This window comes from Empidonax traillii, unplaced genomic scaffold (genome assembly GCF_003031625.1).
Source record: "Empidonax traillii isolate 1590-97213 ecotype Southwest subspecies unplaced genomic scaffold, ASM303162v1 scaffold9:size3134949, whole genome shotgun sequence".
NCBI classification, from domain to species: Eukaryota; Metazoa; Chordata; class Aves; order Passeriformes; family Tyrannidae; genus Empidonax; species Empidonax traillii.
The window spans coordinates 2490663-2503882 of NW_020955202.1; the positions used below are offsets into that span (position 1 = coordinate 2490663).

The 13220-nt window shown below is 37.2% G+C and overlaps 1 protein-coding gene across 12 annotated transcripts in view; it reads right to left on the reverse strand.

Annotated features, from left to right (window-relative positions):
* Nucleotides 1-13220, reverse strand: part of ZMYM2 (zinc finger MYM-type containing 2) — an 81946-nt gene that overhangs the window by 6573 nt on the left and 62153 nt on the right. For all 12 annotated transcript variants that reach the window (XM_027884695.1, XM_027884687.1, XM_027884660.1 and 9 more), the window contains 9 exons: nucleotides 10787-10952; nucleotides 9908-9942; nucleotides 8121-8250; nucleotides 7828-7943; nucleotides 6798-6969; nucleotides 5203-5313; nucleotides 3637-3731; nucleotides 2372-2540; nucleotides 1282-1433 (listed from right to left, as the gene is read on the reverse strand). In XM_027884695.1, the coding sequence (XP_027740496.1) occupies nucleotides 1282-1433; nucleotides 2372-2540; nucleotides 3637-3731; nucleotides 5203-5313; nucleotides 6798-6969; nucleotides 7828-7943; nucleotides 8121-8250; nucleotides 9908-9942; nucleotides 10787-10952 (1146 nt within the window). The remainder of the gene's footprint in view (nucleotides 1-1281; nucleotides 1434-2371; nucleotides 2541-3636; nucleotides 3732-5202; nucleotides 5314-6797; nucleotides 6970-7827; nucleotides 7944-8120; nucleotides 8251-9907; nucleotides 9943-10786; nucleotides 10953-13220) is intronic.

The window sequence follows — 13220 nt, forward strand, 5'->3', positions numbered from 1 at the left end:
ATTGTTCCGCTTGTGTACCAGCATTGTGTATGTGTATTAGGGCTCATGATAATTCCGTTGTGCCACACAAACTGTGTCTCTGAAGAGGTGAAAAAAAAAGTTTTACACATAACTAGCTTTCATGACTGACAAAATAGACTATGTCAAAGGCACAAAGAGAAAGGTAAAAAAAAAAAAAATGTTTCATTTTATAAACATGTGCCTCACGCTGTGTATTGTCTATCAGCTTAACACAAGTATTTTCAATTCAACGAAAAGATACAGAGAGACAGTGTATCATGCAAGTGCAGAAGCAGAAAGCTAGCTGAATTTGAAACATACCTTGCAGCAGTATTGACTAAAAAGTGATTGACTAAAACAAGTGTTCACTTGCCAAGTTTCAACCATGATGTAAAGATATCAACTAACTCTTTAATTCTGCATACTTGCAACACAGAAGAATTAGTGGAGATATTATTTAAAAATATTTCAATTAAAAAATTTGTTACTTGATTCAAGTCCTCTGCCTCAAGCATGGAACAGTTTAAGTAGGATTGCAAGCCCTGTGAACAGCCTGCTTTCCACATCATATGCATTTTTTATTGCCTTGAATGAAATCTTCTGTGCTCTCAGTTCTGAACATTGCTTATTTCATCTGCATTTTGCCTTATGTCTCAAAAATTAAGACATCCCCTGCTTTAATAGATAAGCGGTGGAATAGCTTTTCTAATTATCTAATGATACATGTTATTGCTTTCACATAAACTACATCTAACCTGACTCCCTTCTATCTTACTGTGTGTTAGACAGCCAATATAGCAGTTTCCTGCACTTATCCTGACTGTCCACAGGCTGCAATATTCAGTAAATTAGACCCTCCCCAAAAGACACTTCAATTAGCTTGTTTGCACTATGTGTTAAGTAACTGAATTATTAAAACTTTGACAGATCATGCCTTGTTTCATTCTGTTTTTACATCAGACATCCTTAGCAAACAATATGAAGTACAGCATTTGAAAAAACTACATAATTTTTGACTGCTACTTACTTGCTTTAACCCAGCAAGAATATTAAAATTATTACAACATACCAATTTGTATTTGAGTTTTCAGGATGGGTCTGCAAACTCATATCCTATACAGACAGCATGTGATTTACAGAACAGCCTGTGTTCTTCCAGATCATAGCCATATGTTAAGAATAGCTCCTAGCCAGTAAATCCATGTTATCTCCATTCTTCCACTGAAATGGGTTGCAGTCAAATCAGCAGCTTAATTTCCCATCTCTACAGCCTCTACTAACCTCCTGAATCCCAAGACACAGATAATAGATGCTGTCAGGTGCATAGTTCTCTCCATTTGGCCTTCGAATTTCATTGACAAAATGTGTCAACCCATAGTTTAGCTCAGCTGAAGTATGTGATAATAGATCTTCCTTTAATTTCACAGACTTTACTGTAAAAATAGAGAAAAAATGCTACATTATACAACAGAATTATCACACAGTGAGGGTGAGATGGGGTATTTTTTGGCTGGAAAGTGAGGAACAGGTTTGATGTCCTCTCCACTAACCAGTGAACAAGACTAAAATGTACTGAGTAGTTAAAATGTTAGGTCTGTATTAAAATAAACAAGGCCACCAGAGTAAAGTAACACTCGCTAACAAATGTACTGTCATGCACAGCTGAGGATGACACAGAAGCAGCCCAAGATGCTGAAGTGAAGACAATGGTGTAGAGGGGCACCTTCAGGGGAAACAGCAGTTTCCAAAGATCCAACAGCATAACACAGGGGTGCTAAGATGCATGTGGGAGGTGAAGAACAGCAGGAGTAGCAGTAATTCCCCTTTTCTGTCACAGTACAAAATGTACACAGACAGGAACGTTGCAGAAAGAGCAGTAAGGTTCCCCAGGACCAAAGGCCACCTCGTGCCAGAGCTCCACAGCCAGGTAATGCCAGCCTTAGATGAAGATCTCATTCCAGGAAAAAGAGTAGGATATCCCTCCCTTGCAATTTAGAAGTCAAACTCTGAGGTGAGTTAGAATATGAGGAAAAATAGGATGCAAACAAACAAACAAAACAAAACAAAACAAAACAAAAAAAAATCAAAATGGTCACAGAAAGTCAGAAGATCCAGGAAGGTGCTGTCCTAGCTTGCATGAGAAGTGTGACACCCAGCATTTTGAATCAAATAGGGAAAACTAGAAAAAAAAGAGTTTGGCTGCTCTGTGATAAAATAATCATGGTGATTATTTTATGTGATAAAATAGTCATAGTGGGAACATTTAAGACATGTGACAACCTCTATTAAAAATCCCACCTGAGAATCCACAAGCATAGCAATTTTCCCTACCAAATTAGAATCTGGACACCAGACTTGTGGAAGCACTTACTTGATTTCAGTTCCTCTAGTTCTGGAAGCTCTTCCTCTAAATACCGAGACTTTACCCAGTGCTTCCACGCATTCACACCGTATGAGTATTTGAATGGAAAACTACACTCGGAGTTTTCAGAGCTGTCATCGTGCGACTGGTACTCAGACACCGCTTTCCTCTTGACTCCCTGCCATGGAAACACAGTGGTCAACACCACCAGCAGTCGTCAAAAGCAGTAACACAGAACCTGGGCAGAACAAGCTGCAGGCCAAAGTGTAAACTGAATGTTCAAAGAAACACACACTTCATCCAGTAGATGGTTTCTTTGTTGATCATCCTTATACAGACAGCATTTACTTAAGCTGACAGACATTTTTAATTTGCTTTTGAAACTGGTTCCTAACAGGGGACAGTAATTTTTGATGATGGAGTTGCCGTATTTGTTCTATTGTATTATGCAAACATATGATGTACCAAACAATTCGGTGTATTTATAGGATTTCATTGTGTTAATGCACAAGAAGCTAAAGATGCTACAAATCTATGCCACAAGCTCAACTTTCAGGCTCAACAGAAGCCATCAATGGAAAAGCCAGCACTGGTCCCAAATTAAAGCATGTCCAGTAGCGCGTACGTGGATAACATCCAGTGGGTAATACTATCACAGTTTAGACTCCAATCTTAATACTGGAAAGACACATTTGTTCTTAGAAAGCTTTACTAGAAGTTGGCTGGTTTTGTGCCAGGCACAGGAAATTATTTCCTGTTAGCGTCTTTCTAAATAAAAGAATATGAGTAATTTATTTGTAATGTCTAAACTAAGACTGACTGAAAATAAAATCTGGGAAAATTACAAGCAAATAAATTTTTTTTTTAACTCTTTCATATAGAAGATACTATAGCTCCCACTATAAGCCATGGTAATGCCAGCGTTCTTCCATTTTACTACCAAATTAAACCAAGACAGCTTTGTTCAAAGTAGAAGGTAGAAAAGCATTACTAAGAGTACAGCAGGTACAGTACAAACTAACACATTACACCAATAGTTCTACCACTGTAAAGCAAAAATGGGATCAGAATTTACAAACCACACTCCTCTTAAATCCAACAATTTTCTGCAACAGACACAGGGTTGAAATAATTTTACTATTTGAAATATGTCATTTTAATTCATAAAGATAGGATATTAGATTTAATAGACAGTAACATGTTTTAGAGAGGTATGATAACTAAACTTAGATATTGTGCTCTTTTGGATATTTTTAATAGCATGACAAAATTACCTTCTTTTTGGACCGAGGTCTTGGCTGTTCCTCATATTCTTCACCAAAAACAGGAGGTAACAAAAACTCATTCTCTGTATCAAGTTCCTCAGTTGCTGAAAATACATTAACAGAAACTTATTTCTAAACATCTTCTGAATAATACTGCCTTGAAAAAACAATGAGCTATATTACTGTGCATTAACATAAGGGGTCCACAAAGGCACAAATATAAACACTACCAAAGACTGGATTCTTATATTCAAAGACCTATTCTTATATTTAAAGTAAGACAAAGCTGTCAAAATGTTTATTTCTAAAAAAAATGTAGAGGACACAATGCTCAACATTTTCAAGCATTATCTTAAGTCACCAAGGCACCATTTCTTAGAGTGGACTCTTAAATAATTTTTTCTGCCCAGGGTGTCTCGGTATCAAGAAGTTTTACTTATGGTGAGAATGAACAGCTACGAGTAGCAAAAACACAAAGTTTGTGCAGTAGTCTGATTTTATCACCTTACTTCTCAAGACACCTCTCAGTCTGGTCCAGATGAAACAGCACTCACATCCAAAGAGTTATGAACTCTGCCCTAGACTAAAAAGCAGTCCTTCTCCTGCTACCACAAAGACTCTTATCTCAGAAGCACTTCAGTGTAATCAATATCTCTTACAGACTGCTGTTACTTACTATTCCACTTTATTTCTTTTCTTCCCTGGTTTTTCTTTCTCATGTACCAAGCCTCACTTACAAAGACTAGTTAAAAATCTAGTACACATCTGACTAGTAAACTTCCTAAAATTAAGATTCTCTTTAAAATAGACATACAGCAAAGTGAGAAACTCAGTCTGGGCATCTACTGGGCAGAACACAAAAGGGGAGTGTCACCATCAGATACAGAAGCTACCATGGTGAGGTATCAGCTGTATGTCTAAGAGAAGCTATGTCAGGAGGGACACTAACTGGAGCCAGAAAGAAGCCTTCTTGGATTGATTAGGACATGGTGCAAGGAAACAGACACTGTTCCCTGCGTTCTGTAGAGTGAAAGCAATCATACTATATAAACCCAAGAGTTTCTTTCAAAGGTCTCAAAGTAGTTATTTTGCTGCTTCAAATTCGAGTAATGGTACCTTTTTAAATACAGGTATTGACATTAAAAAGATATTAAAATGTAACACAAGTGGTGTGCAGCATGCCAAGGGAAATTTACCCTTTCGTCATTTCTTCTCTAAACCCTGGAAATACCTGGCAATTGAAGAATGCATTCATTATGTTTTCCAAGACATATGCCAGCTGAATCCTTGGGCCTTCAAAACAGCTTTCCTAAATTCATGTTCAAACCAAATGATGCCACCAAGTTCTTTGTGAAAGGCAAATTCTTTTTTTTGCATTTCTTCAAATACTGTATTTAGAAAGATCGAAGAACTAATTCACAAGTCCACAGTTTTACAATGACATGGCAAAGTTTCACCTGAGAGTCACTCAAGTGGATCCTGCAGTCAAATAAAGCTTCTCTGAAAGGATAACTAAGCAAGGTACAATGGCTGCCCACAATGTCACAGTATTTATTAAAATCACAGAAAACTTACCTCTTGGAAAGTCTATTTCAATATCAAGGTCTGGCTCATATGGAACATCAGGCAAGCTTGTCTGTGACTCTGTTTCTGAGTTTAGCAGATTTGACTCAGCTACCACACCTGCTAAAAAAAAAAAAAAAAACAAAGAAAAACTCTCATTATTTTAACCAACACGTGGATTAGTAAATAGGGTAGATTCAGAACTCAGATCTTTAGAAGCCAAGTGGTTCTAAAGCTGCTTGTTCTGCTCATCATCATCCTACATTTTGTTGTTCTTGAGATCTCAGATTTACTTCTCCAATCTGATTTCCTTCAGACATAAAAGATACTTACTAGCCCTTTGTCCTCTTCATTAAGATGAGTCATCAAAGCACACGTATAGAAAATCAAATACTGATTAATCTGGATCATTTCAACCAATCACAGAACTCAAACAAGCTTCACAAACCTAACCATCTATTTTTCGACCTGAATCTCCCACAACAGAACAGATTTTCAAGTTTCTTTTTGTACTATCTGTTTAACAAACACAGCAAGCAAGCAGGGAGAAACAAAGTTTGACCTCTTTTCAACTTCTGGCAAAGACAAATTTCTCCAAATTCACTCCTCTGCAAATGAGCAAGCTCTGATGCCATACATCTACTCATTTAGCTGTACTTCACAAAAGAGAGCAAGGAACTGCAAGTGACAACCTTGCAGCACTACCAGAAATGTACCATTTTAGTGGGGGAGTGGCAATAGTTTAGAAAGCAATAAACCTCCTGGGACTGCAGCTCCACTGGCCTTCCATATAACAGGCACAAAGCTCATGTAATTTATCAACATTCTTTCAGACACTTGTTGAAAGAGCTTGAAAGAAACCCTCAAAATTTCACCTGAGTGAAGGCAAATTTTCCTTGAAAGATACAAAAGAGACTTGAGAATTGTGGCATGCAGAGCCAGGAAAGAGGACCAAAGAGACATGTGCACTGGGAAAATATAGTTACAGGATATATACATTTTTATTATGAGAATAATGTTGGTAGCACACTGGTGTGTAGGTTGTTGCTCAAGAACTTTTCAGTTTCTGTCAGAGAGGAGGTGCATAAGAAGCTGAGAGGGAGAATGTCTAGAACAGTTGAGCTGAAGTGTCCAAAGGGACATCCCATACTATAGAATGTCACATTCAGTATATGAAGGGAAGCTGGTTGGAGAATCACCGAATGCTGCTCAGGGCAGGATGGGCATCCATCAGCAGGTGGTGAGCAATCGTATTGTGCATCACTTAGTTTCTTGTGTTTTATTCCTCTCTCTCTCTTCCCTTTTCACTGTATTTATTAGTATTAGTAGTACTAATATATTTTATTTTGTTTCGATCATTAAACTGTTCTTAATTCACAAAGTTTACTTCTTTCCCAGTTCTCCTCCCCACCAGGTGTGAGGGAAGTAAGGGAGTGGCTGTGTGTAGTACTTAGTTGCCCGCTGGGGTTAAACCACAGGGGAACTTAATATAAGATCTCAATGACAGGACTGTTGTACTCAAACCTTCTCCACAAACCCAACACTTCTCTTGATTCACACACATCCCCTAGCACTCCAAAGAGTCAAAAACTCATGAGAAAACTCACCAGTCACATCAGAAGCTTCCGCTTTTCCAGCACGTTCAGGCACCATCTCTGACAAGTTCAGTAGATCAGTTTCCAGAGGATCTGAGGGCACTTTTCCCCTCAGCTCTTCTATTGCTGCGTGGATTTTCTCACTGCTGTCCAAAGTAGTGGGTAAAAAAACTGGAACTGGCACCTGTGCAGACAGGAAGGCAGAGATAATAGAGAAAAGAAAAAAATGCTGCAACAAAGCATCAACAGTAGACAAGACAGAAAAAAATTCTACACTCCTCTTCTAAAAGACAGAGTTAATACAGATTAGGAATAAATCACTCAAATGTGAGCTAGCAAAAAAATGCTGACAGGTTAAAAAAGCTCAATATAAATGATTGAGAAGAGAAGGAAAAGCAGGAAAGAATACAGAAGAAAAAATGACTAAATATAGGTCGTCAAAGGAAGAACAGAAGGAACTTTGGAGCTTCAAACATGTCTGATTATAACTTCAGACTAGTAGTTGGGACATATCAGCATTCTGTTTTAATGGTTTGTTTGTGAAACACAGAATTTTAGGAAATCAGGGGTTTTTTCCTACCATTTGGATGAGACTAGGTACATAAGTGGTAACAAAATACACTTAAGAGTTATTTTCTTATGCTGGTACAAGTTCAGGTTTTGGTATTTTTTCCTTTGTTTTCTTCCTTATGTTTATCCCACACTGTCATCCCTCCCCAAAACAATTTTTTCAGCTTCCTCATTACTAGAACAAATCTTGCTGTTTAAGGTTTATTCAGCAAACTCAAAGTATCACTCAGCACTGTTCCTGAAGAGCTCAGCAGCACAAGATTTTCACACTGAAAGCAGGCGGAGAGGTACCAAAGAACAATCAGGAAATTAAGTGCCACTGGCAGATTCTAATGCTTTTTCAATAAACAGTGCTGCTGCATCCTGCAGTGCTTTAGATAGAACAGGACAAGAACAGCCAACAATATGAAGTGGTCCCACACGTGCCTGTGAATGGATGCCAATTTTAAAATGAAGTCAAAGTCTCACTTACAGGAACAGGAACTGTTGTAGGAACAGGAACGTTTTGACTATACATATTCATAGGCACCGGAACATAGACAGGTACAGGAATAGGCACTGGGACATACTCTTTTTTCCAATCATCTTCTATTAAAAGAAAAAAGAAAAAGGTGAACACTACCAGGTATTTAAATACATTTTACAACTGCCATTTAGTGGAAAAAAAACCCAAAATAGAATATTTGCAGTATGTTCAAAGAAAGTAACAGTTAAGAAAAATCTGCAATAAAGAAATCTGTAGTTCCAGCACAGTTCAGGAGTTACCTGTCTGACAGGATTTTGTCTGCATATGAGGTTTACAGTACGTGGCTTTCGTCATTGTCAAAGGCTTGCAAAGAACTGCCTTGTTCTTCATTTCTCTGTTAGGTGTTGGAGAAGGTGGTGGTGCTGAGCCCTGCAGACAAGCAAATAACAGAACGTGCTGTTGTTCCACACTGATTCCAACATGAAGTTCTTGACTTAATGTATCAGTTGATACTTTTCATAAACAAGATACTGAAGAGGAAGCTCGCAAAAGCTTAACACAACAGCACCAACTACTATTCCATAACTGCAAGCTATTCTATATCATGAGTAATGAGCTGCCACTGCCAGGAGTGTAACATTTAGTTGTATTTTACTCAGCCAGGGCTAGCACTATGAATAACAGCTTCTGGCCCTTTTTTTTTTTTTTTAAATTGTTTTTAAATTTAAGGTAAAGAATTTTTTTTTAATATACTCGTTCAAATGAAAGTGCAATTTGAGCACTTTTATAATGGAAAAGTAATCTTAGCTGTAAAAAAATTCATTATAAGCAGTATATCAAACTTCTGGCTCAAGGTCTAACATTCTTGAATTATGCTGCAATCCAAAGATCCCAGTAAAAAAAAGGTATTTCTGAATAAAAATTCAATTAATTTTTTAGTACCTAAAGGATGAACCTCGAGCTCCCCCTACCGGTTTTACAATAGTGACAACAAATACTTGGGAACATCCCATAATGCTCCAACCGCATCCTTAAAGTCAAGAAGTAAAAAAAAATCCCCTTTTAAATATGAAAAGAAAGTCAAGTCCCAAGAGCAGTGGTACATTCTAACAGGTGTACACTCTCTAAAACATATTAAAAAATCCTGTATCACACATAGCTTTGACATGGGCTTTAAAAATTTATGGACTGAATTAACGTTACTAAACAAAAAATACTAGAAATTTTAACATGACAGTTTAGCTTGTCTGATGTCTCTAGTTACCTAAGCAATTTTATTTTCTGTGTTTTTCATAAATATATTTATAATGCCATCAAAAATCTTTCACTTAAATCTAAGATTTATCTTAATGCCTATTTGCATTTTACTTGGTAAAAATAGGCAGTTCTGAGACCTTCCATGTGACAAACAAATCAAAACAAAACTAAGTTTCAAAAACAATACACTAGGCTAACTGAAAACAATATTAATATTTTTGACAAGCTGACAAAAACTGATGGCTGCTGCTTCACTGATGATCCTCAGTCTCCCAGACAGCAATCCTGCAAAAGGTTAGTTATGCTTCCCTACTCCGTCACCTGCAGCAAAGCCAATCAGACCTTGAGCATTTAGAGCATTCTACTCTTGGGAATTATAAAATTAAAGATCTGAAGCCTTATTCTCAGCCTTTCAAAGCTGAGCTACAATCTTAATATTTTAATTGGGCAGTAAAATTCTCTTCCCTTTCTATACTCAATAAATACACCCAGTTGGTCTAAATACGTGAATAAATACACAGTTTATTGACTAACTTTTAAGCAACACTTGAATGCATTATAGATGTAAAACCCACGGCCAATGATTTAGTTTCCCAGAAGACACTGAAAAGACAAAGTATGAATAATTAAAATTTTTATTTCAACTACTGATGTGAAAAAGACTAAAAAACTCTGTCAATTATCATTCAAAGACACCAATTTTTGTTTTTTAATAGCAGCATCCCCTTAAGTCACCAGGCTCTATCTCACATTTAAAATACATCTAATTATGCTTTTTATATATAGATATATATATATTTATGAGTGTGTGTTAAATATATGTACTTACTGTTATTTTTGTCCGGGGGGTTTGACAGCCCTGATCTAAAAGTATAAGGAAACATTTTTAGAATTATTTTTGCCCTTTTTCAAAATCAAAGCAAATTTCAGTAAGCAACTCAAGACATCTCTAATCAATATAACGTTAAATTAACAGCACTGATGAGCACCATGTTGCAGGTGAGAACTGCACCCAAGACTTTTCCTTCACAGGCATCTCACTACTCTGGTACTGAGTCTAACAGAAAGGCAAACACTAAATCAATGTTCTAGCCAGGTGTGAATACAGCCTCTTTCAGAAAACTAAATACCAAAATGTTCAAACATGAAAATGGTTATACAAAGAAGTTGTGTTGCCATGATTACATTAATTTAAAAGCTGATTTATTTGAGCTTTGCCTGACTTGCCATTCATACCACACAAACCTGCATTCAGCGCCCATCAGCAAATTTACACAGTACCTATTGCCAACAGAAAGGAAAAAAAAAGCAGTGCTCCTTTTATCTAGATACTTTTATTCCATTCTCTTTTCGTTTCCATTTCACTTATTTCCTTTTAATTACTTTTAATTTATTTCTTTTTTTTTTCATTCTTAGTGCATCTATCTGCTCTCTGTGACCAAAACAGATTTTGAGAAGTGTTTCCACAGAGCAAATAATGACAAACTGGAGCATGATGAAAAGAGGAAAATGTTTTCTGTTCCCATAATGATATGTACTAAAGTTACACTTAACCCAAAACAGCTCACTGATGCCTCTCACTATAACATAAAATATGATAATCCCTAATGCAGTTTATCACAACAAAGAAGTAATTTATGCAGCTTTCAATTTTTCATTTAAAGGAAGCATCTTGTTCGACATTTATCAGCCACAAAGCAGCACCTACCATAGTGTAAGTTCTCAGGTCCTTTTTGGGTTGCCAGATTTGGTTCGTTTTGTTGGCAGTAGAATCGGAGCAGACAGTGCTGATCGCAGAAGTGCTTCATTTCACCGCGCCACTGCACCTTCTCTTTGAGAGTTCCTTGAGACTTACAACAGTCACACCGTACAGCCTTAATGCAAAGGAAGATTTTGACATTTTTAAGCAAGCCTTGGAAAAAAATTATTTCTACATTTTAAAAGGTAACATTTTTAAGAGTACTGAGGCCTCATTACCACTACTCAGTCAAGTCTCGCTCACGTAAAGTAGTCATGCCACCTCCTAACTTGTGTACACAGGCACATCTGTTACTTCATTCTTCACTGTTTGCTGGGGGTTTACAACCAGAATAAATCTACTCTGTTTTACTACCTCTTCACTAAGTCTTTAAAAATTGCTCACTTCTAAACAGTCAGCAAAAAAATTTAATTTTATGCATCAATTCTAATTAATTCTATTGAAGCATTCTGCAAAACAAGAGCAGAAAGTGACAGACTCCTCAATGACTCTATTGAACTGAGGACAAATAGTTATTATTTTCCCCCTCCAAAGCTTGGTGGCTTTGTTTTAAGTCACCAACAGAATCACTTCTCTAGGTACCAAATCAGCCCTTTAGTGTAGCTTTTATATTTTCATTATTTTAGTAGTTTGGCAACAATTTTAGATTCCAGTTCTTTAATTTATCCAAATTTCTCTCTAACTGATAAACCACAATTGCTCTCAAACTAAAGAGGGCTCCCCAAAATGTAACTGGCACATAACTTGAAACTCAAACATTATCTTTCACCAGCCTACATGATATTTTCATGAGGCATCACATGACAGATACTGGTTTTCTCCAAAATAGATTCCACTGCATTTAATCTGCCATGCTATAAATTATTATTTGAACAGTGGCAGCCCCAGTTTCAGATCTTAAACTGAGCAAAGAACTGTTTGCACTACAGCTTGCCTCAATATTGCTTGCAACCTCCATCCTAAAGCAGACCTTAAAAAAAAATAAAAGCTTTATAGATACTCAGGAATCCAAAGTAAGTCAACCTAATAATATAGCCAGAAGAGGAAGAGGGAAGTTATAATAATATGCAACATAAAACATTAATACATAAAACCATACACAACATTGCAGTTACCATAAGGCTCTGACAGCTAAAAAACAAAACAAACCAAAAGGAAGTCCAACTGTAGTTTTAGTGACTCCAAAAACGTATGTACAGGCCAATTAGTCCAAATCGTAAAAAGTAATTAAACGTTTAATTCCTTCTCTGTACTTGAACAGGCTGGCACCATCCTCTGGCAATGTAAGAAATTAAGCTCTCAGTTGTAATTTTCAAGTATTTAAAGATGATACATAGAGACTCTATTCTAACAGGATAACCAGCTTTAAATTGTGAGCAAGTAAAGCTGCAGCTTCAGGATCACCTCACACTAACCCCCAGGTGCCCCTGGAAGGGCAGGTATTTCTCTTCCCCCTCCTCTATGCAGGTGTCAGCAGTAGTGCTCGGCACCTGCAGGGCATACAAGGTCAGAGACCTTACAGCACTGCATTATCCCCGTCCTCCCTCAAATTTGTTACATTTATCACTTGGACTTTCCACTGACGCTGAGCCACAGTTATTTTTTGCAGCAGAGATCTTCTCAGTGGGACAAAAGAGCAAGTAAATTGTATTCTTGGAAGGGCGTGGGGAGGAAGAGTGTTGCCAAAATAGTCTAGACTTATCAGTTCAGGGAAGCTGTGAATTCACACCTTTAATGTAAATGCATCTTCCAAAGCAACCAAAAGAAAAAATATATATATAATTCACTGTAATTTTAAATCTCAAGCCCACCTAACACTGATTGACAGCTGACCCACGTACAGAAAAGCCCATCTATTCTGACCTGTTGCAAGCTGCTTGACTATCAAAGCACCACTTTTTGCTCAATTTTTTCTCTCCTTCAAAGAAAGAAAAACGGGTCAAGTCTTCTCAAATTCAGCAACTACAGCCTTCCTACAGTAGGGCCTGTTGTGACAGGACAAGGAGTAAGGGTTTTAAATTGAAAGAGGGTCAATTTAGATTAGATATCAGAAAAAAGTTTTTTAGAATGAGGGTGGTGAAACACTGGAACAGGTTTCCCAGAGAGATTGTAGACCGCACATCTCTAGAAACATTCAAGGTCAGGTTGGATGAGACTCTGGGCAACTGGATCTTAATGAGGATGCCTCTGCTCATTGCCAGGGTGTCGGACTAGAAGGCCTTTGAACGTTCCCTAACTCCAAACTCTGTGATTCTATGATTCCTGCAACTGTTTTCTCCCTTTGCTTGTTTGCTTTCTTATTTAGGACTTTGAATAAGTGTATTATTGTCCCTCCCAGGCTGCTATCAAATTAATTAGGTAAAAAACCCCCACATTTGGTTTG